Below are 23,926 nucleotides of genomic sequence, written 5' to 3' on the forward strand. Positions count from 1 at the left end.
CTTCATCACTGGTATGTACACAGGCGGTGTGGATCTTTTAGTTTGTAGCAGCAGTCTAATGTTTAGTCCATTATGAGCTCACTAATGTCTGTATTTGTTAGCTTTTTGCCTTTAAGAAATATACAGCTGTATCTTCCAGTGCCTGCCACAGGCAATGTGTTTTGAGCCAGAGGGCTGAAGTAAATCCATCAGCGGGCGACTGCTGATTTGCTTTTATCATTTATACTGATGTTAACGGAAGGTCTTCCGTGCTTTCACTTCTCAAATTTTGATGCATATGTTTATTTCATTTTGATGTCTTTGCTGTCTTAATTCACTATCTCTCATGTCTCTCATGCTCTCAGGTTGGGAACTACTAATTTCATTAAATCTCATAAACACATCATGACCCAACTGGTCTTCTTACAGGTCGTGTATATACTTGCCAGATTTCCATTTCTTTCATGTTCAGCGGGAGAGAGTTGCAGGGGAGTAGTGGGACTGGGTGCGGTCTGTCTTACCACATACACTACTATAATGTGTTAATAACTACTTACTGCTTGACTGTGTTATCTATGTAACTTGGAATTTATGTGTGGCATGTTCATATGCCAGTAGTTTACGCTCCCACGGTATTTTTATGTTCATCAGATTATATCTTTCAAGTGATACATTAATAAAATATAAATGAACCTATGCTTGCATCTACAAAAAAATAAATGAAGTAGAAAAACAACCTTAACCTGACACTAATTACCTACATCTTGTTTTTGGGCTATGTTATGCCTGTAATTGTCATTTTCATTACATTGTTTACAGTGTAATAACATTTTTATTACATTGTAAACAATGTAATAAAAATGTCTTGATCTTGTACACACATATCTGCAGCATTATTCAAAATGGTTTTGGAACCACCAGAAATCTTTCAGAAAAAAAAGGTCTGTTTTTTTATATGCAGGATTACTTGGGGCAACATACAATATCAGAACCTGAAAATGCATTCATATTAGAATTGTGCAGAATATTGCATACACAAGTAACACTGAGTGTCATAAAAAATTGCTCATGTTTCTTTATACACATATTTTAACAGCAGTCTGTTACAAACTTTACTTTCATCACTCCACTTATATTTCTAAGTAGCACAGGGCTGAAGCTAATGGAGCAGTTAAACACAATGCCATACATGTGCTAACATTTACAGTAATTATGGAGGTTTATGTAATATGATTCAGTATTAAAATCCATAGGAATCTGGGCTGCATGGTGACACATGCAAATTGCATGATGCCAGGCTGTGAGATTAGATAAAAGCGTTAAAAGTGCAAAAACTGTGCAGACTAAATTCTGTATATAATCTAAAGATCATTTGTAGCGACATAATTGTATACTGTCCATGTCCAGTATGTAACAATAGCAACAAAGATTAGCATACTTACCACCATTAAGAAAAATAATATCATAACATTTTATGAAAACTTTGAGCCTGTTCTTTATCACTCAGATTTGAGATTTGGACCCAAGGATTCAGGTGATTTTCTTCCATGATAAACAAATACACAAAAAGTATATTTTGTTGTTGTTTTTTGCTTAAGAATCCACTCTAAAATGTCACAATACAAGTATTGACCTGCATCATAAAGCAATGACTACATTTTGTTTTGTCGCTTTTCTTATCATGAGTTCAATTATATAATCCAATTTGTATGGTAGTGGTGTTTAGTGCCTGGGCTCACTTCATTGACTTCGGTCCAAAGGTTCAAAGATTTTGATCATAGCTCGTATAAAACCTGTTTGCCTGTTTGATCAAATTCACAGAACGACTAGCCATGTCCAAGACCACAGAGCCCCAGACTCCCAGCAGTGAGTAGACACCTTTTTTCAGATATATTCAGATGATTTCCACATATATACATTCATCTGAAGAGTGAAAAGGGACATTTCCGATTTTATTCTAACTCATTGCTTTCATGATTCCAAAGTATTCATCTTTTAAAAATATTTTCCGTGCAATGCTATTTTTCATAGTTGTATCATTGCATAAATATGTAATTGCTTTTGTCTAAATAAGTAACTGATAACTTGTCTACAGACTCATCCTGTTTCTACATAAAAATTAACCCAAGGAAAGAGCCTTTAGAAGTTGCTTTTTATTACCTTTGACTTTAGGGAAAGGCCATGACAAACTCAATAAAAATCTTCAGTCTAATTAAAAAATAAAAGTAGAGTTATGTGGCACTATTGTAACTTAGTGTGCCCCTTTTGAAACAGAATATTTAATACCATCAAATGTAAAAACCCTTCTGTACAGTTCAACACAATACAGGTGTGCATTTAGATAATGTGCTTTCTCCAGCTAGTCATAATAGTATTTTGTCACATTTGAAAATCAGAGCTGTAGTTACAATAAGACACGTTGGCATTTTCTTTTGTTCCTGCTCCAAGGACACCTGCTGAATCAGAGCTGGTAAAAGAATATGAAGAATGTGTCATTAACAGCTTTTAGTCATTCTCTGCTCTAAACTAAAAAGAATGGCTGACAGGTTTCCGCATGGTAAAAATGAAAAGAACTGAAATGAAAAAGATGTGCCAGATTATGACAGCTTGTTCCAACAAGGTCATTTACTTGTATACTGACATGCTGTTGGTGCCACAAGGAATACAATTCATTAAAGAAATGGCTTTCACGAATAAGCTACTGTCGCAATTGTGATTATCTCAAAAATGAAATATAAAGAAAAAAGCAATACCTGGAGCTATTATCCACAACAGTTCTGGGCTCGTCAGTGCAGGTGTTTTGTTTTCAAGAAACTCAATTCTGAATGCACCAGCAGGAAACTACAGAAAATACCCTCCCTAAAAATTATAGCATATATTCAGGCATCATTTGCAATGCTGCAGTAATCACATTCAAAACTCACAAAGTCAACATTGTAAGAGATTGTAAAAGCCTACAGTGGTTATCTCTCTATTGCACATTCTCATTTTTTTTTATTGTCTTTTATACTCGTGTCATGGGAATGAACAAAATTCTTGTTCTGCAGATTGGTTGCAATAACAATTCACACGATCAGGAAAACTCTGATACTATAACCTGAGCCCAGCATGGGGCCCCACATAGAACCTCAATGATTTGCTTTTGCTAATCACGTAACCCTCATATATATTTTATAGTCTCCATTACGTGGAGAGATATGAGGTAATGAACAGGAATTGGTTATTGAATAACAGATAAGACAGCAGATAGCACAGGTGTCATTCATAGTGCATGACCCCAGAGAGCCAGGAGTTCAGACAAGCAGGAGCTGTTAGTGTACAAACTGTTTCCTACTACAGAGCAGACCGTGTTTATATAATAAAAACATTTTTAAACAGTTTGCATGTTTGATTTTTCAATGTCTGAAAAGCCAAACAAAAAAATTAGGCTACAGTTCTTTATTACATAATTATCTAAGAAAAAGTTTATTCAACTGATTTGAAATATAAAGTTCTCCGGGATACAGGATCCTTGCTTTTACACATGGTCTGTATGTAGGATCTTACTACACTTTCTCATTCACTCTTGTTCAAAGTTTCAAGGTTGTAAATGGTTCACAGCAACACACAACCATGTCATAGCTGTATGTGTTTACGACAAAGAAAGACAGACTGTAGGTAGTAAACATGTGGGACCAAGAGTTCAGCTGCTGCTTGTGTATCACTCATGATCTCCTCTCCTCTCCTCTCCTCTCCTCTCCTCTCCTCTCCTCTCCTCTCTCTCCTCTCCTCTCCTCTCCTCTCCTCTCCTCTCCTCTCCTCTCCTCTCCTCTCCTCTCCTCTCCTCTCCTCTCCTCTCCCAGTATCCAGCAGGCAGCGATGTCCGCAGGCCAAAGGGCTAGAGAGCTTGGCGAATCTGGTGCGTTCTGTGGAGGAAACCCCTGATCCCATCCCCACCACCATCAAGGGAACTGTTCCAACCTGGATCAATGGTAGCTTCCTGAGAAATGGACCTGGGAAATTTGAATTTGGGAAAGACAGGTATTTACAGAAAACTAAAAGTTCACTGAGCTTCAATAGGATGGCAGTTGGTGAAAACATCTATGTTGAAAATCCATACTGAAAATAACTCTCCTGAAAGAAATTTGGGTTTTCCCTTTCAGTGTTTGTTTAACAACAAAACTAATTCCTCAAATATTGAATATTTGCAGAATGGGCATATTCAGTCTACATGGTCACAGTGCTCACATCACTCCTTCTTTATCGTACACAAACACCTTGGTGAGAAATTAATTGTCTTTGTCTCTCTCAGATACATCCACTGGTTTGATGGCATGGCCATGATGCACCGGTTCCACATCTGTGAGGGAAAAGTCACGTACAGCAGCTGCTTCCTGAGAAGTGACTCATATGTCTGCAACTCAGAGAAGAACCGCATCGTAGTTTCAGAGTTCGGAACATTAGCCATCCCTGATCCCTGCAAGAACATCTTTGCTCGCTTCTTTTCACGCTTTCAGATTCCTAGTACGTGTATCTTTACATAACACTTATTTATGCATATAGTTAAGGTGGCTGTACATGCAAAGTAAAAACAAATAGGGATAAAAGTGTTTATGTAAATTGTGTTTCTTCCGTGCTCATGTCCTTGTCTGTATGTGGTGTATTGTGAAATGCTTTTGCAGAGTAATGAAACTTAGTGTTACATTATATTGTGTTTTTTTATTGAGGTAAATGGAACACAAGTCAATATTTGTGTGTGTGGATGTGTGTGTGCACCTCTGTTAGGGAAAAATCAATCTGATGGATGACTTAAAGCCTCTGAAAAATGGAGGAAGCAGGAATTAATATAAATCGTAGTTTCCAGTGATATCTGTGAGAAAGATGAGCTTCGCTGAAGTACTATAATTAATATGTTCCTGTCATCCATATGTGTGAGCAGAGGCCACAGATAATGCCAGTGTGAACTTTGTCAAGTACAAGGGAGACTATTATGTCAGTACAGAAACCAACTACATGAGGAGAATAGATCCGCAAAGCCTGGAGACGAAGGAGAAGGTGAGCCAGGAAGACTGTCAGAATTATAAGTCTCTTTTGATTGCTGATACTGTAGAGAGCCAGACTCTCAAGATGATGAGTGACTACGATTTTCATCATGAATACGACAAGGACAATGACAAAGATGATGTGTTTTTTTATATATCAATGTAAGGTGGACTGGAGTCAGTACATCGCTGTCAACTCAGCTACAGCTCACCCACACTATGACCGTGATGGGGCCACATACAACATGGGCAATTCTTACGGCAAAAGTGGTAATCTTTATTTGCTCTCTCTTTCTCGTTCACCTACCTACCCGTAAATGTCTGCATGCTCACTGACAACAGGCCTCAAATTCTCAGCTTCTCGTGTGATAGTTTTCTACCATAAATTCCAGACCTAATGAGAATGCTTTTAACTGCTCTGAAATCTGTCACAAATGTGTCCACATTACAAAACAAATGAAAAACCTTTATTTTATTTTCTCTGGTTTGTCTCTGTGTCAGATTTGTCAAGTTAAGCTCTGAATGTTTGTGGTTTGTTTCTGTGAGATGGATTCAGGGGTCTTCACTGTCTTCTAGTGTGAATGTTGTTGTTTTTTTCTCTCTTGTCATCATTGCATTTTATTGAACTACATGAAATTATATTGTCTTATTTGTTACTCGCTGCTGTATGCATTTTATTGTAAAGTACAGAGCGTAATTAACCTTAGCTCATGCATTCTACAACAAATACTATAAAACAGCATGACAATGTGTTTTTGGACCTCATTTAGGATTTTTCTATAACATCATTTGTGTGCCTCCTCCTGAGGAGAAGGCAGCCACAGAGAACTCTGCAGACCTGTCGGGAGCCAAAGTGATCTGTTCCATCCGTGCAGCTGAACCCAGGAAACCTTCCTATTATCACAGCTTTGGTGAGATACCCACTACAGCATAACAAACAGGCTACACTTTCTAAAGTTGTCTGAATGCTGGATGTATACTGGAGTGAAATTAATGAATTCTGCAAGAGATGTTGCTTTTTTTCCTGCACTTGCAGGGTGAATCAACTTCACTGAAACTTTTTATGTGCTCATACTAATTACTAATTTGAATTCTAGACTTGTCTTGCTTCTTTTTGTCACTCACATTGGCTTTGTCTTTCTGTTCAGCTCTCACTATCTCTATCTGTCTGTAACTCTGTCTTCAGCTCACACAAATTTACACACTTTTCTCTTACACTCTGGGTCCCTCGCAACACATGAAATCTGTCTAAAAGATTCACAACTAAGCTTTTGGCACAGTTTCTTCCATTGCTTAGCTCTGATAGTATCCTTACCCAGATACACATAATTTGTGTGTTAATGTTTTGATGTTTCTTTGTCTGGTTGTTGTTCATGTTTTACTTTTATATACGTATATCTTTAATTCAGTCAGAACTTTGATAGTCATATATAGACAGATATTTGGTGAAATAGGCTCTGCTCTTTGAGATAGTTATCAAAGAACCTCAGCAGCAACAATATTTTTGCTGGGAGAACCAATCCCCCCTAATAAACAAACACATGGATATTGGATCGCAGTACAACATCAAACTCTTGCCATGCAATTTGGAGGCGGGGGTGGAGGAGAAGGCTGCAGAGTTAAATGTAGAAGACTCAGGTTATAAGCAACCAGTTACTATGACCAGTTAATAGTCAGCTGATTGCCAATCAGTTGATGAAGAGAAACCACTGATGATCGAGCTTTAAGCCGATTCCAGTCAGCAAATGCAAATATGACAAACACAATATATCACAATCCCATAACACAATGCTCCACTTGGTTTTTGTCCTGCACCAGTTCCCTGATTATATCTCAGTCTATATTTACAGCAGACCACCCTTGTCCTTCCAGACTTTCCGGCACCAAGAAATCCCACAAGTGAAGGAACATTGTACAGTTATACAAGGCACAGCTTATTACATCTCTCAGCAGAGTTGTAGTAGACGGGCGGTTATGTTTAGTGCCAATTTTATGTGTTTACTGTATATGCAAGAACAATATTTGTGTCTTGAGTTTTCCCTCAGAGGTGTAAAAAAAACAGTTAAAAATGAGGCAGGAAAGATTTAGTTTGCTAACTGACTGACTAGAAAGCAACCACTGGATGTTGCGCTCTGCAAAAAAGGGAGATGCGTTCAGAAAGAGTGTCAAATAGTATCATTATTATCATTTTTTACAAAGGCTCCATTACTGGTCCAATAAAACAGCATACTGCCACTTAGAAGCAAATTTTCCATTTACACACAAATATATAAATCACTACTGAATTCATGTTGACAGGTCACATGACCTTGCAATAATTTGCAATAGGATTTTTTTTTAAGTGTGTTTATAAAAAACATTTATGAGGCGTATCAGTGGGAGATTGTAAAATCCTTAAACCCTATCAGGAAACTAGTACATCAAATTATCATTGCACTGATGAGTTACACTCTATGTGTAACCACATTGGAGTTCATTCTCCCACCATGACATAGCATGTCTATGGCAAACAAGTTTGTAAATATTATGTATGATGTCCACTGGACTATGATGAAAATATGATGACTAAAATGTGCCAGTCTGGTGTTGTTTTTTAAAGAATACATTTCCTGCTGTGTGTGCCCCTCTCTCTAGTCATGTCGGAGAACTACATTGTGTTTGTTGAGCAGCCGCTCAAGCTGGACCTGCTGAAGTTCATGCTGTACAGAATTCAGGGAAAGAGCTTTCACAAAGTCATGACCTGGGAGCCTCAGTATGAAACCATCTTCCACCTGGTCAACAGGCACACTGGCAAGGTGTGTTCAAATTAGAGTAATGGACATATATTGCCTGCACACAACAAAGTGTGAACCAGAAAACACACACAGCTACTGAAGTCAGAACAAAAAACAAAAGCTGCGAGCTGATTTTTTTTCATGCATGATGAAATCTTTTCCTTATTTATTGTGATGAAGTCACACTCTAATGGTGTAGCCTTTCCTCATACATTGTTAATCTCAATTCTTTCATCTCATTGCACAGCATACCCATTAAGCATACAAACTTTCAAAATGCTAAGGTGCAACATAATAACAGCAGTGCCAAGGAGGGAGCTTGGTCTAAAATGTTAAAAAAAAAAACAACAACACACCAGCTCCTTCTTGTTTGTCCAAAAGCCTGTGAAACTCTGTATTATTGTCTTAATATTTTATGACTCCTCACCAGTTGATGTGTCTGGTCTGACAGGAGAGTGAAGTGAAGTACCGCACAGCACCCATGTTCACTCTGCACCAGATCAATGCTTTTGAGGACAACGGATTCTTAGTTATGGACATGTGTTGTGGGGACGATGGTGAAGTCATTGGGGATTTCACCCTGGAGAACCTACGAAGTGACAGCGGAGAGGAAATGGACAAGGTAAATAAATTCGGTTTGTTAGTTTGTCATCAATGAGCAGCTCAGATTGAGGTGCATGTCTTTGAGAAAACTGCAACACAGTCAGTCTTTAATGGTGTTTCTGTTTACATCATTGTATGTTGGTTTGCATTTATAACATTTTCATTTTGTGTGTCTTTTACAACTTAGATTGTTCAATTGCATCTGATATTTTCTTATTTTTTCTTTTACTTGTCAGTTTGTGAGGCAAAAAGCCTTTGAAATATCTGTGATTTCAAATGTGGTGGAGTGTATTACTTTAATCAAAACAAACTTCAATCAAAACCTAACACCAGGATTTTGAGTCAGTATGTTGTAACTGATTGGTTCTCATTGTTCCTGAAGTTACAGTGTACCTTTTACTCAAAGGAACAACACATGCAGTTTGTCATGTCTGTGATTTTTTTTTTGGTAGTTTTACAACTTGTTGTGCCGAAACCTCCCAAGAAGATATGTCCTTCCTCTAAATGTGGATGAACAAACTCCTTTGGACCAAAACCTTGTCACTCTACATAACTATACAGCCACAGCAAAGCAGACCAAACCTGCAGAGGTAAGTACAGTGGACAGAGTGTGGTATGGTCATTGGATTTATAAAGTAGTACATTCAATTGTACATTAATGGTTGTATAGAATCAGGTAAAGAATGAGGTCTATAATCATGATAAATGCAGCCAATTCACTCCCACATACTCTGTGCAATTATCCAACATGATGACATGCTTAAGATACTTTCTGCAAGACAGTAATTTCATGACTTACAACATGAGAATTATGTCCACCATGAATCTGAACAATTGCCTTTTAACAGCCTGTGTGTGGCCCACACACACACACACACACTCACTCTCCATCATTTTCCTATGGCAGAAAAGAGCTGAAAGTTCGAAAGAAAATGTGATGTTTCACTTGTCATGACTATCTGAATGAGATTGTCCTCAGTCAAAGCTGTCAGCGAGAGAGGTGTTATGTACATGTAACAGCTGAAAATCAGCTGTGAAAGTGCTGCTAGTTACCATAGTCACTGAAAACAAATAGAAAAATTGGGGTTATTCCAATTAAAAGTACACATATTATTAAAGTAAATTTAAAAGAAAATGATTTATTCTTAACTACAGAATGTCCAGGCTCTCTTGCAGGTATCCATTACTTGTCACAGAGGATAATTAACTATTGATCTCTAGCACTCATGATCAAGTTGTTTCACATTACCTTTTGGCTAAAATGTTAAAGTTGCACTGATCTGAACTTACAGGTTTACATGACCCACGAGGAGCTTCACAACGATGAGCTGCTGCAGTACGGTGGCCTTGAGTTCCCTCAGATCAATTACGACAAGTACAATGGCAGACCCTACCGCTACTTCTACTGCTGTGGCTTTGGACATGTCTTCAGCGACTCCCTCCTAAAGATGGATGTCCACACCAAGGAGCTTAAGGTTCTCTATCAATCAAAGAATACTTAGAGAGACCTCATTGTTGAGTGGGTCGGGTATTACCACATCAAAGTTATTTCCACTGCCGTTTCTGTATCACTGAGAGGGCAGCAGAAGGTTGCAAGTTGGTTTTCGAACATGAAGAAGCTCAGAGTAAAGGGTATGTTTATGTCTCTCCCCTGTCTAGGTGTGGCGTTATCCTGGCTTGTACCCGTCTGAGCCTGTCTTTGTTGCTTCGCCCGAAGCTACTGAGGAAGATGATGGAGTGGTCTTGTCAGTCATCATCACACCCAGAGAGGTAATTTAATAACATACCGGAGCAGCAGCGGTCTTAACTTAAACAATACTAACATTACTTTGAGTGATGTTGACACTACATGGTATCTGTATACCAGATTTATACAGAAGAAAGATACACAACAACAGACAGATTTACTTTCTCTGCAACCTAGGCACACATATTGTTATTATACATGGAGAAGACAAATGCTTTGGTACTTTCACTATCATCATTGTGAGAAGGTTGTTCTGTGACCTTTTTTTTTTTTTTTTTTTTACAAAACATATTTAATCTCCTCTCCATCTGTTTCCAGGAGAAAAGTACTTTCCTACTCGTTCTGGATGCCAAGACCTTCACTGAGCTGGGCAGAGCTGAGGTCCCTGTCAATATCCCATACGGGACCCACGGTGTGTTTAACGAGATGGGCTAGATAGACCACAGGTTGCAACTCTGCTGCACATGGCTGAAATTGAACCAGCAACCAGTCACTTTGTCCACAGAATGAAGTACATCTGTCGGTGTCATTGGCTGAAAAACCCCTGAACTGCAACAGATAAAAGAAAAGAAAAGAGAGCTGGGAAAAACTGCACAGTCATGCTATTTGTTTGTGCCTCCTTGATAAGAATAGGTGCATATCCTCACTGTGTTGCTGCCATTACAGTTATAAAGATGGCAATTTTTAAGAGACAAACAAGTAAGTCCAGCATGGCATCAGCACTCTTATGAAGTTTGTCCTCTGTTCATATGTGCTCTTGTATGAATTTGTAATACCTCTTTAGACAACGGCCATGCACATGGTACTTACATAGAAGGACTAATATTTTTGGTGGAAAAACGTTGAGAAAAAAAACATTAAAATCAATACACACATCAAAATAAAATATGTCTCCCATTTTTCTGTTAAAACACAAAGTGTTTTTGCATCATCACACCACTGGAAACGCTATACTCCCAGGGAGAACAGAACAGCACTTAGGATACATAAAAATGCATCAGAGGAAATTCAATTTCTGTCACAGTAATGTGATAGAAATGGACATCATCTGAAATGCCTGGAAAACAAATGGAACTAACTGGTCGATAGCCTCCAGAGAGTCTAGCGGGGGTCACATCAGAAATTGTGTGTTGTCTGTTCAAAGCAACCCAAAACAAAGTTGGCATACACATAAACACTGGCATTTAGGACCTGGTACGCGAACAAGAGCAGTTTGTTGTTTCGTTGTATTAAACTGTGAGCTGAACAGAACAGAGAGAACTATAAAAGCACAGGGCTCCTCACATAATGTGAAGTGGCCTACAGCTGCACTTGTCACTCCACCAGATCCACAATTGACTTTACTGACACTTATTTCTTTGGCTATGTTCTCACATTGATTTGAATGGATTGGTTTGAACTGACTTTGGGCTCTGCACCTGATACATGCACTCTGTGGGAAAGCTGAGTGGTTTCAAATATATTATGCCCCATATATTATTGTTTTACATTTTTTAATATTTCAAAATTTACTTAGATAGTGAAGAGTTTTAGTGAGGATATTTTGAAGATATTTTGCAACAGCAAGTTTCAACCTTGAATAATTTATGACTAAGTTACACACATGCAGAAGTTTCATCTTTAGCTTCTCTGAACTGAATAAAACAAGAAATTAATGGAGCTATAATGTACTGGTCAAATGAATTAAATTGTGGGAATTAACAACACTTGTGTTTTTGTCATGTTCTCTGCTAAACTCTGGCTTTGTCTCCTAATACGCATGCTGTACAGGTTTCCCAAGATACACATTAATTAGCCCATAATTCCTAATCTAATCAGTCATGCTTAACCTCTCTGTGTACTTGCATGTGTGTCAGTGAGTGAGTGTGTGTGTGCATACCGTACGCTCTGGTTCATTAGTACTCTTTCCAATGGGCATGACCAGCAGAGAGAGATACAGCGACCTTTGCCCTCAAATAAATCTCAAGCTAAATTTTGTGTTAACCAATCTGTGCAGAAGCAAACCCTTATCAGTGCTGCCCAACACTCATTAAACTTAAGTATTATTGGAGGATACATTAAGGATGAGGATCAGCGGTTCAATCAAGGTGTTATTCTGCATAGTTAACACTTTGATGGCTAAATGTGTTGGATTCCCCTGACGGTCAAGCACAGTCACTGTGAAAACACACACAAATAAACTTGCATGCACATCTGTATGCAGGTTTGTCGGTCCTGCTTTCAAGGTGACAGTTTCAGACTGTCTAAGCTCTTATTTGACCCATGAGAATAAGCAGAAGCTCACTCTCAAACTCTCAAGCCCCCTGCTGTCTCACTAAGCACAAGTTATTGCTCAGAGTTTTAACTTTGACTGTTATCTGAATCATTATTTCATATCCCATGAATTCCTAATGATATCATCTATATTCAGCATATTAGACACACTTCTCAGAGGCAGGGAGTGATTTCCCTCAATAGTGAGAACAATGTCTTCTATATCCAGATTTGTCATTCCCCATCTTCACGGTCCTGAGCCATCTTGTGGGAGCGCAGTTATCTGACATATAGATTATGTGCATGTCTGTGTGCATCTGTCCGCATGCCCTCTCTTCACTGCAAATACGTATATGCTTATTTATAAAAGGGTGTACGCGTATAAAGCCGTGCATGTGTGTGTGTGTGTGTGTGTGTGTGTGTGTGTGTGTGTGTGTGTGTGTGTGTGTGTGTGTGTGTGTGTGTGTGTGTGTGTCTCTGTGGGCTCCCTCTAATCGTACACGTGAAAAAACTGCAGATGCTTTATGAAGTCAGAATAGAGCAATTAAATGCCCACGGAGGGGGTGAATCGTGCATTGTCAACAAGAATAAAATCCAACCCCAGACCTCACCAGAAAAAAAATGTGGGGAGAGGATTTGTCCATATTGCACTATCGTGGATAGACCTAATGTGATGCCTCAATAAGAATTCACAATGCAAATTTTGCTGTTTTATTCACTGTGTTTGCAGCTAATGTTTCTCCCTTGATTTCACGCCTTTCTGTGGTATTAGAAATGTCTTCTTCCTTCTGGGCCTACTGCTCAGGCAACTGCAAACCTCATACAGTTCGTGCTACTGATCTAGAGTGAGAAATCACTTGAACAACTCTTTGTTCTCTGCTCAAGTAAAAGAATAAAATTGCTCTGGTTTTTTAAATAGATGCTTGGAAGGCAAAAGGTTGGTATTTTGCATTGACATATGCTTATCTGAAAAAAAAAATGGAAGAATAGACTTTTGTGAATCACTCACTGCAGCACTAATTCAGAATAGTTGCAGGATATTTTGTGATGGTGGATGATACTTTACAGTGTCCTCATAATGACAACAACTTAAAACTCGAGAGACAAGAATAAGCCCGGGCCAATATAGGCAGAATGAGGCTGATGTTGCCATTATAGCAGCGAGCTCTTTTCCCTCTTGGATGGAAGCCTGGGCTGACAGTCAAGCATCATTATGAGCCAGTGGCCTTGCAGTTTGTCACTGTCACAACCTCTAAATAGAGACTTTGTTTTCAAGATTTGTAAAGATTTATGACATTCTGGGCACTATTTAAGCGATGATGCACAACGAAGTCATTTTGTTTAATGCGAAGCCACTTTGAAAAATGGCAGATTCTGTGGGTTGTGGGCTTGGCTATTTCCTCTGAGTATGAATATGAGACATTGTGCTTGGTTTTTTTTTGTTTTTTTTAATCTTCCTTTCAATCTGAAGACACACAGATGGTATGTGAAGTGTTGGGATATTACTGAAATGAGCAGTGACATTTTCATCATCATTTTCGAGTCCACCTTTGAACCCTATCCCGAAAAATCATTTGCAAATTTTATGGGTTATGGGAATGAGCCCCTGATGTCAGCCAAAAATGAATTGGTCTAGAGACCTTGCTAAATGCTTGAATAAAAGATTCACTGTGTGTTGGGTGACTGGATAGTCCTGCTATGACTGCAAGCAGCCAGTACGCTATTTCCTTCCGATTCTTTCCTTGATCTGTTGCAGATGTAGCCTCTTCTCTCCTACAGCTGAATACTGAACAGAAAATACTCTCTAATGAAAGAGATAGTAATCGTGAAAGAAGGATATTGTGAATCATAGAAATTGTTTCACAGAAAATCTGAGCAGTACCACAGAAAATCAAAGAAAAACCCCACAGGCCAAGTGAGGTCACTGTAATTTTACATGCTGAGAAACACAGGGGCTTCTTCTCACAGCAGGAACATTAGAAGAATACTGTGGTGATTTTTCTGTAGGGTAACATTTATTATTGGGCTTCTGTGTGAACGTGTGCCACGCTTTCCAATGAGAACACCCACCGGCAGCGCCCTCTGCTGGCTTACAGAAGCTCCTCTGTATAAAGTGCCGTGATGCCTCGACACGCATGCAGTCAGTGAAAAAGAAGCGTTCACTCCCTCCAGAGGAGCGCACAACCTTTTGAGGGGAGCCAGTGGTGGAGGAAAAAAAAAAAAATCCAGTCAGCGTTTTGGAGCACTTTCAGATGAGTTCTTCTAGCTAGTTAGAGATATTGGCATCGCTAAAAGATCATTTTACGCCAGTTTAAGGACTGTTTTGGGGACAAATTGTGTCCAAGGGGCAATTGGAGCGGGCAGTCTGAGTCCTTATAATGCGGAGAGATCAAGTCTCAGTAGTTTGTCGGTATGAATGCAGCTCAGACGGACCCTGAGAAACTGCTTTCATGGATTGACTGACTGATTGATTGGCTGATTTGGTGACTTCATTTGATTTTTTTGAATTTTGATTTTTTCCAATATCAGAGGATTTTTTTTTTCTGCGTCGTGGTTAATCTAATATTCCCCAAAACATTGTGGATTATTATTTTATTGGGAATCGAGGATTTCTTTTCGGAAGCGAGTGTTTATTTTGGAGTTGAATGAGGATATTGATTTTTTTTTTTTTTTACAGTTAGCCTACGCCTTGGTCAAGGATCCGGAGAGGGGAATTAACCTTTCAAAAGGTGGATATTAGTCTAATTGGACCCCAACTCATCTTTCTCGCTGCTGAGTCCAACATGAAGTCTGTCACTGTGTGGATGTGCGTTTGCGTCTTTCTTCTGCTCGTAGGTAAGAAGTGGAATGTGAAAATAAAATGTACATTTGTGCCCAAATTGTGAATTTTGTGTGTCACAGATATACATTATGTCATCAGTAATTATTGTCAGGGATAATTTTCCGCTATGTGACCACTCATGCAGGAGTTCCTAGAGGGCACAAGATTTTTTCCTTTTTTTAGATTATGGGCAGTAACATTTTGATCCGCGTTAGATTATATTTAATTTTCACCCGAACTTGGTCTGTGCGGGTCAATCGATAATATTGGATCCATTAAACACCCGCAGCTCTTATAGTGGAAATAAAGAGCTCATTATAGCAACAACTCAATACAGCTTTCAGTCAGTAAAATAAATCTCTGAGGTTTTTTCAGTTACACACTTAGACTTGCTTGGTTGAATATGACAAAATCCACCACCGCCGTCATCATTATCATCATCATAATCATCACCTGTCATCATCTTCACGTTTATCATCATTAGCACAATTATTAGTGTCCCTGTCTTCCTCAAACGCAAGTAGTCCGGTCAAAATCATCACACAATATTTTTACACTTAACTTCATGTAACTCTTACTCGTTGGTCTTCTACTGATGTACTGTATCCTCTCTCCACTGCCGATTGTCAGTGCACAAGATCACCACAAGGGGTCTCTCTTGTCATTTCACCAGAACTGTCTGTGCTTTAGTTTGTATGTAAAGGTGCGTTTGAATCTTGACTCCTGTCAAACGGCTGCACCCGTCTCTGCTCTATGGATCACTGTTTACTCAATGTAAGCTCATTTTCTGCTTACCGAGATGCAAATTAAGTGTAGTTCTTGATTAGGCGCTCAGTTGACATGAGATAATTAGCTGTTCTTCAGTGATTGAGTCCTCCTTTGGTTTGATTAAATAAGAATCATGAAAGGTGCAGTTTCTTTCCTTTAGATGCACTGAAGTTAGTACAGGTAAGCAGGTAAATCACTGGATATAAAGTAAATGACACATAACAAGATCTTGCATAGAAGTGTATAAGACTAATATGGCAGGAAGACTGTAAGTGTTTTGCTAAAAGATGCTCTGGCATGTATGGGCATGCAATAGGCCATAAAACCTGTTTATGGGTCCCACATACAACTTGTTACATGCACAAAACAAATATGAAAACAGGTTTATGATTTATACTTGCTCTTGGAAGCACACACTTGCACATGGCCATGAAATCACAAATCACACGTTACTTTGCACTTTCTGAGCCTGCATTCTTTTGTCACCCCCACATGTATCTCCTTATCTTCACCTAGATGAGGCAGCAAGCTCTTGGGATGGCCCCTCGGCGTTGTCCATGTCCTTGGCCAACGATGCTCCAGGATCTTCAAGCACCGGGTCTGGGCCTGGAGCTCAGTCAGAATGGGTGGACTGCATCCAGGCCAGTGACATGTGCAACCAGAACCCTTACTGCAGCTCTCGGTACCGGGTGATGCGCCAGTGCCTTGTGGGCAAGGAGAAGGAAGCCATGCTGGATAACAACAGGGAGTGCCAGGCTGCCTTGGAAGTGCTGCTGGTTAGCCCTCTGTATGACTGCCGTTGCAAGAGGGGCATGAAGAAGGAGCTGCAGTGTCTGCAGAACTACTGGACGATCCACATGGGACTCACTGAAGGTAGGAGACAGATGGTTTCATGGTCTCAGAAAATTCAGTTTGCATCATATTTAATTGTATCGACATTTCAGAATCAGGGATAGCATTTTTTTTTTTTAATAAAACTATTCATGTGAAATTAGCACTGGCTTTTTTTCAAGTTTTTACCTGTCAGCCTTTTATCAACAGTCTGCATCCTCAGTGTCATTTGTTTCCTTCTTTATTCCCTCTGTGGCTGTGAATTCAGCTTACACCATGTTAAGTGATATCATAACTTAGAAGTGTTGCAGAGCTCTGCATGAGCTTAATAGTCAAGTACAACATGACATGCATTAAGCAAGAGGCATGTTCATTGATGCAGTAAATATTCTGTGGCTGGAGATGTGCAACATACTTTTATTATTTATTGGACTTTGAACAGTCTTCAGCATTACAACATTTATTTTAAATGAATCTTCCGATTTCAAGAGGCGGTGTATTTTCCGAGCAAAGACAAGAAGGATGTAGGATGTTGATGCCCAATTCCCTGATGTCCTCTTAGAGATACCCAGAAGCCCCTGATGAAAAATATATGCATTCCTACTTTGCTCACCCTCTCAAATATAATGGAGCTATAATGGGATTACATTAGGTAGACCTGTTATGGTAGACTTATTGGTTTCCACCTAAAGTGTTCCATTTTACCATGTAATTACGTTACAATCGTATAGTGCAGTGGTCCTTATGTGTCCACTTACGCAAGACATAAAATCTCACTCTTGTTGTAACCCTTCTGGCTTTTACACTGCAATACATCTAGAAGTATAAAGCAGCCTCTGTGACTGACAGGGCTCTTGGTTCATCCTTAAGGGTGAAGGGCCCACAGGGTTTCCCATTAAAGACAAATCTGACTGAATCAGAGCTGCAGGAGATGCTGTACCCTGCAGGGATCAGCTGGAAGGGGGACCCTAACCCATGAGTGACATTTCTTAATGCTTGTCCATGTGGTCAAAGTCTGATTTCAAGTATCCGTGTAAACATGGAGGACGCAATGTGCTCAGCTGTTTTGACACGTGGGGTAATGGTGGAAATGTTACAAAGTCTTTGAGCTTTGAGCATTCTGGGCTTTTGTGTGGTGATCCGTGAAGTGATTCGCTAGGCTGACTGCTCATAGCACCAGCTACACTTCATCAGACTGATGGCAGCAGAGGGTCCCTGACATGAGTTCAAGGGAAATGTAATGACATGGATGCTCCCCAGGCCTTCTGTCTCCCATCCTGTCTTTCTCTCTTTTTCTAACTCTTTCTCCTTTGTAATGATCTTTCTGTTCTCCCTCTGTGCCTCATTCGCAATCCCCTTCTCCTTTCCCTAACAAATAGCTGCATCAGTCAAAGTGTTTGTGTTTGAATGGATGGTGTAAGTTGTCTGGCTGTCAAGGGTAGACCTCCTGTGCCTGCAGTATGCCCTTCACAGAGCATGTGCTTCTTTCCGAGGAATGCTCCTCAGCGGTGTCCTGCTTTGGCCCTGTCGCCCTTGGAGATAAAACCCTGCTTTAACACAAACGAAAAGCTCTTACAGTACAGCTTTAATCTAATCACGATCCATTGTGCAGTCAAGCAGGCTTTTGTTAACTGGAAACAATCTATGTACAACATCCATCTCTGGAAACAAACACAAAAGGCTCAATCCCAGCAGACCCTCTCGAAATGGTGCGAAACCACTTTAAAAATCGTTTGTGGATAAAACAGGAATGTTTTGATGTAGTTGTTAGGTTAGATATCGTGTAATGTTGCTTTAAAATTTTAATTTAATTTATAAATGTGGATGGATGAAGGGCACCCAAGTGTGTGAGAAAGAAATATTTAAAGAGATAGGTACTCAGGATTCAAAAGAGTGGCGCTAGAAAATGTAAATGGACATGAATGATTAACAGAAGAAGAGATTGTTGAAGGCCTATTCTCACTGATGTAATAAGCTTTGTATGAGTAGTTGTATCTGGGTGAGGGAAAATATATTTAGGCACCTACTGCAACCCAAGGCGAGGCTACAAAGTGTAGAAAACCACAAAGAAATCTTACTCTGGCTAGAAGTTGGCATATCTCTTACGACCAATGTTGACTAGGGGCAGGAAGGTGCCCTGCGAGCTTGAGGGCTAAACCATTGTGTCTGTGATGAGAAAGCTAATGTTGACCATGGACTGGGATTGATTCAGCACACGGATACTCCACTGCCTCAGGCAAGGTTAACCCACTACCTAAGTTAGCGTGTATACTAATACTCTTGATTGCAAACACAAAAACAAGTGAACATTGCGAATAGAAGTGTATTAATGATCGATCATGCAGGCATATACAATGGATAAAAAGTAAACAAGGAAATTGATTTTTTTTTTTTTTAAAGGGGGGTGGGTTTTGGTTATGGGCTTTTTTTTTTATCAGAGAAAATACATTTTAGATGTTACTATATGTTTTTTTATGAGTCTAAAATTTAGAAGAAAAAAAAACATTAACTTTTATTGGACAAGACCATTATTAGGCTACAACAGCCTACGGATGTAAGCGAGTAGAAGTGTGCATCTTGAGTCATACACAATCTATGTGTCTAATCCTGGCGATAGGGTAACAATCAGGGAAACCTTGTGTGTGTGTGTGTGTGTGTGTGTGTGTGTGTGCGTGTGCGTGTGCGTGTGTGTTAGCTACAGTCTTTGCCATGATTTATTACAACCGGATGACACCCGCTCCAACATAGAGAAGCTCACGTTTGCTTAGCTAACAACAAGCCTCAAAATATCAAACTATCTCTAAGCTAAAGAGTTGTAAAGCTAATTGCAATAATCACTAGTTCCAGAACAAATGGACAAACAGGTATTTACTTACTTTGCCAGCCGCAACAAGTAACAAACCAGTATACTGGTTGCAGTCTAATTGTAACGATGCTGTTAAAGTGAAAGGAAAAGGGATGTGTGGGAGCTAGTTTATTCCACGTATCGATTAAAATTGTTATTTGTCCCATTAATTGACAAAGAATTCAGTGTCGCCCACAAGCCTCAGTGATTTTCCTATTTTGCCCTAACTTTTGAGGTTGAACAGCGCTGCTATATTTCAAAGGCCAGTTTTACTTTAAACACATTTGAACATTTGTAATAAATAACTGTTTGATCATTGTCTCCAAAAGGTGCCAAACAAAGAAATTACACATTGTAAATTTAAAAAAAATGTTTGCAGTATGCAGGGTCATGAGCTCCTCTTTAATTTGCTAGGAATTAAGAGTATCATATTAAACCATTCATTTTCCAAATGTGAATGAAGTTAGGATCACTTTAATTAGAGATGCTTTTCTTTGAAAAATGAAGATTGCTGTATTCTTTATCGAGACAATCTTTATTTCCTAGATCAAACTGCCTTTGCCGTCTGGACCTTATCATGTAGAATTACGTAAACTCAGCATGTAAAGCATTCCAGGAGCTGAACTAAGATGTAAAGAATATCAGTCAATGAAAGATTCAAAACAACCTTCGAAGGATTTGCTTTTTCAAATGAATTACTTTGCTGATTGTCTGTTCCTCCTTTCACTTTTTGATTAGTAAAATAATACATTATTTCTTTGTATTCTTTGTATTTTTGATTAGATAGTTGTAGTTGAGATTTGGAATGGATATAATAGAAAGAATATGTATGGGCTAGATGACAAAACAGTTGCTCCTTTTTTACAATTAATTTTATGACAAAAGGGAATATTGGATGTTTATTTGTAGTGAGATATAAATAATTTCCACCAACAGCCAAGCATCAGCATCACTTCTTCCAAAGACTATTCACACTTTCATGGTGTTTCATGTTATGGCTGCTCTCTGCTGTCAGTGTGCAGTGATGATGGTCCTGCTTTAAAGCCTCAGTGTTAAGCTGTGTGACATGCACTTTTCTCACCTCTCTTTCTTGTAAGAGTTCTCTGCTCCTTCAGTGTGATAACGGAAAAAGTCATAGGTATTTTTCGAAGCATACGGAGAAGTCTCTCCAGAGGCTGAAACATTAATCATTCATCAAGTCACACCCGACTCACTCATACAATGCTCTGGTAGAAAGTCTCTGGAGCTGCAGTGTGCCCTGTGTCCATGAGATGCGATCATAAATTACATTGGTGATAACAAACAAGGTGAAAAGTGTTTTAAAATTAACAGAATGTTTCTTGAAACAGTGAAAACACTTACAGTACAGAGTGCCCCAACAGAGTGACAATGTGATTCATCATCGTCATCAAGTGTTGCTTAATGTGTCCGCTTAAAATATCAGCAAAACATTAGCAGGTGGTAGCAACTGCAGCTCTGCAACATTTTAAATTTCAAAACACATTCCTCACCCGTGTCAACATGTTTGAATAAAGACGCCCTGTGGCTTTGATGTGGCATCAGATTTCCTTCTTGATCACTATTGTCGGCCTCTAGGCTGCTGTACCGCCCTGTTTGGCAAAACAACAACAACAGCTATAAGGTGTTATAATGCCAGTCTTTGTATCATTAGCAATAGTGCTAATGGTGACCTGTTAATTGTGTTTTGTAACAGAAAATGGCAGCTGAATTCAATGCGTCAATGCGGCCATCTTTGATGGATAACGGGTGGTTTCTGCTCTGAATGGACCTGTGTCGGTGTAAGGCAATTGGGTTTGAATCTATAAAAGAAGTAATTACTAAGAAAGAAATATTGGCTGTTACACAGGGATATAGTATAGGTGGCTGTGGTTCTCTTCCAATTGTGCTCTGGGTCTCATGTGAATATACCCTTGCAGGTTTGCAGTAGAATTGGTAATTTATACGATAAGTTCCACACCTCCAACATACATTATTTTATAGGCTCAGCTGTGAAATCACAACCCGGGCTTTAAAGTAGGAATCGAAATACTTTTGTGAGGACCTTTCAGAGCAGTTTAATTAGCCGAGCTAACTTTCACTGCATGCGGGGGGTGGGGGGAGGGGGTGATGGGGAGGGAGCATCCATCAGTTCTTCACACCAGTTTGTTCCAGCTCATTTTGAGAGGAGTCTGTGTTTTTACATGAAATTACGACAATACCTGACAATGTTGTGAAAAGATTTATGAACGAATTTGTATGAATGTCAGCATCACAAAGGTCACGGTACATCATTCTAATACCCACGCGTTGGCCCCTAATGCTGTGGGAAGTTACATGAGACGGACAGTGCAGGAATGCTGCGCACGTCATGATGTACTCAGACACGGAAGAGGAGTAATGGAGAGAGTGAGAGAGGGGACAGGAGGCGAGGACAGGGCGGTGGATAAAGGACGAGGGGTGAAACAAATTTGAGAGAGACAGAGAAAACCAAAGAATGAAAGACTGAGAAGAAGAAGAAGAAGAAGAAAGGGAGAGTCATGGGGGGTGGAGTGGGGAGGGGAGGGAGAGTGCAAAGGTACATAGTATTCCTGGGTCCCATCATTACTATGAGCAATGGTAGCAGTCACCGGCCATTACCTTAGCCATCCACTGTCATAAGCAGAACATTTTTCCAGCCTTCCCTGCATGTCAGGGATAGGGGGAGCAGGCTCCTGCATGCTGAATATGTCCTCTCTGCTTTCTTCCTCTCTGCGCTGGAGACCCATCCGGCACTCACTAGGTGGCTACTTCATCATCAGAGGAAGGAACCTGTCGATAAGCTTCTGGACGTGATCAATAAGGTCTTTCAGAGCTCTCCTCTCCTTGTCCTTTTCATCATTCATCCCAAAATGTGAAAAGGATCAGTGAAATATGATGACAAAACAGGCTCTGTTTGTCCTCCTAAATCTGTCTAATGATTTTCTATACTGTAAGGTGAACTGCCCGGGATGACTTGCTCTCACGATGAGGCCGGTATAGCGTGTGACAGCGCAGCTGAAATGAGGGCCAGGTAGTAGGGTTTAGATTAGCCTTTTATGGCAGAGCGACTTCTCAGGCTCTCTATCAGAGGTGAGAGTGAATGACGGGCCATTCTGCTCACTGAATACTGTCATGATGTGGGCATTAAGACTCACTCCTGGCAGAAAGATTCACAGCAGCACTGAATGAATGCGCTTCGTAGAAGTCAACTGGGGCCGGTGCCCTTTTTCTGTCTCTGCCTGTCACTCTCTCCATCGTGATGTATAGCTGTTTGCTTTTTTTTCCCTGTCTTTATATGGAGGAATTCTACCTCCACCCCATATTACGAGTTTGTTTATACAGCAGCACTAAACATGTTCACAGTAAATATTTCAGTTGCTTAATTTTGACTTATTACATTTTTTTAATTTGTCATTATATTTATTATATATTATATATTATATATATTAACTCCCCAGCTCTTTACTTGTGTCACCTTTAAGGTGAGTGAAGATAGAGAGAATCAACAATAAGTGTTTTTACTGATCAATATACAAAATTTAGCACCCGACAGCATGTATAGTGCTGATTTAGGGAAGTGAGTTTGTAACGCTTCCGATTAACATTACCTCCACATAGCCAAAGGGAAGGCTGAAAATTTCAGCACTCATTTTCTCAGCTGTGTTTGCCCATCACGCTACACTGGATTGGAATTGTGACTTGAAATATTATTCCGAGCTAATCCAATATTCTATTTGTATGGTTTGAAATTGAGTTTAAAATGTCAATATCACTTCAAAAGCTGAGCCGTTAACTGAATTTATGCTTCGACTTGTGTTCTGTTTAGCCCAGTTTGAAAAAAAAAAAGATGCATTTGTGGTATCACTTTGCTTTATCTTTTTGTCGTTGAAACGAGCACATAATGGAAGGAAGGACATTTAAAGAAAAGATTGATGAATTTTATACTAATGTAATAAGATGTGAATTATCATATTCCACTGTTTCATCTGATCCATTTCGATAATACAAATGTAATTTAGGACACGATTTAAAAGGAGACCGGTCTGGCGAGCCCGAACTCCAGCTAACAGCTTATTTACAAACTTTAGGAGTTCTGACAGCAAAGGCTCGGCCACCTTTTGTTACCAGCTGAGTTGTGCAACAGCCAGCAGGGCTCTGCAGAGGACCTCCGGCTGCGCTCCAGGCTGCTCAGGCTGTGCTCGGCTTTCTTTGTAATTAGTATAAGAACGGAAGTAGATATATTGTTGTTACATTAATAAGAAGTAA

General features: G+C 39.5%; 2 protein-coding genes across 2 annotated transcripts in view; both read left to right on the forward strand.

Moving 5' to 3' along the window:
• The first annotated feature begins 1,811 nt into the window (after window positions 1–1,811).
• Window positions 1,812–10,970, forward strand: bco2l (beta-carotene 15, 15-dioxygenase 2, like). The gene is made up of 12 exons (XM_069699667.1): window positions 1,812–1,845; window positions 3,822–3,999; window positions 4,271–4,482; window positions 4,898–5,013; window positions 5,168–5,270; window positions 5,771–5,911; window positions 7,635–7,795; window positions 8,226–8,396; window positions 8,830–8,967; window positions 9,670–9,852; window positions 10,037–10,147; window positions 10,443–10,970. Exons 1-12 carry the CDS (start codon window positions 1,812–1,814, stop codon window positions 10,557–10,559), a joined length of 1,665 nt encoding a protein of 554 aa, XP_069555768.1. The 3' UTR covers window positions 10,560–10,970.
• A 3,558-nt stretch (window positions 10,971–14,528) lies between these two features.
• Window positions 14,529–23,926, forward strand: part of LOC138621672 (GDNF family receptor alpha-2-like) — a 52,752-nt gene continuing 43,354 nt past the window's right edge. Inside the window, exons 1-2 of the mRNA XM_069699911.1 lie at window positions 14,529–15,212; window positions 16,483–16,839. Of these exons, the coding sequence (XP_069556012.1) occupies window positions 15,161–15,212; window positions 16,483–16,839 (409 nt within the window). The 5' untranslated portion in view covers window positions 14,529–15,160. The remainder of the gene's footprint in view (window positions 15,213–16,482; window positions 16,840–23,926) is intronic.

The sequence above is a fragment of the Brachyistius frenatus genome, unplaced genomic scaffold, assembly GCF_029030835.1.
Source record: "Brachyistius frenatus isolate BFR_SWC_R1_liver_20210118 unplaced genomic scaffold, ASM2903083v1 Contig_31, whole genome shotgun sequence".
Lineage (NCBI taxonomy): Eukaryota > Metazoa > Chordata > Actinopteri > Embiotocidae > Brachyistius > Brachyistius frenatus.

Bases quoted from the DNA above. Each gene is read 5' to 3' on its own strand.
- bco2l (XM_069699667.1), top strand. From the start codon at position 1,812: ATGTCCAAGACCACAGAGCCCCAGACTCCCAGCA. The intron at 8,968-9,669 runs GTAAGTACAGTG...CTGAACTTACAG, and splicing joins AGCAGACCAAACCTGCAGAG to GTTTACATGACCCACGAGGA. The intron at 10,148-10,442 runs GTAATTTAATAA...ATCTGTTTCCAG, and splicing joins TCATCATCACACCCAGAGAG to GAGAAAAGTACTTTCCTACT.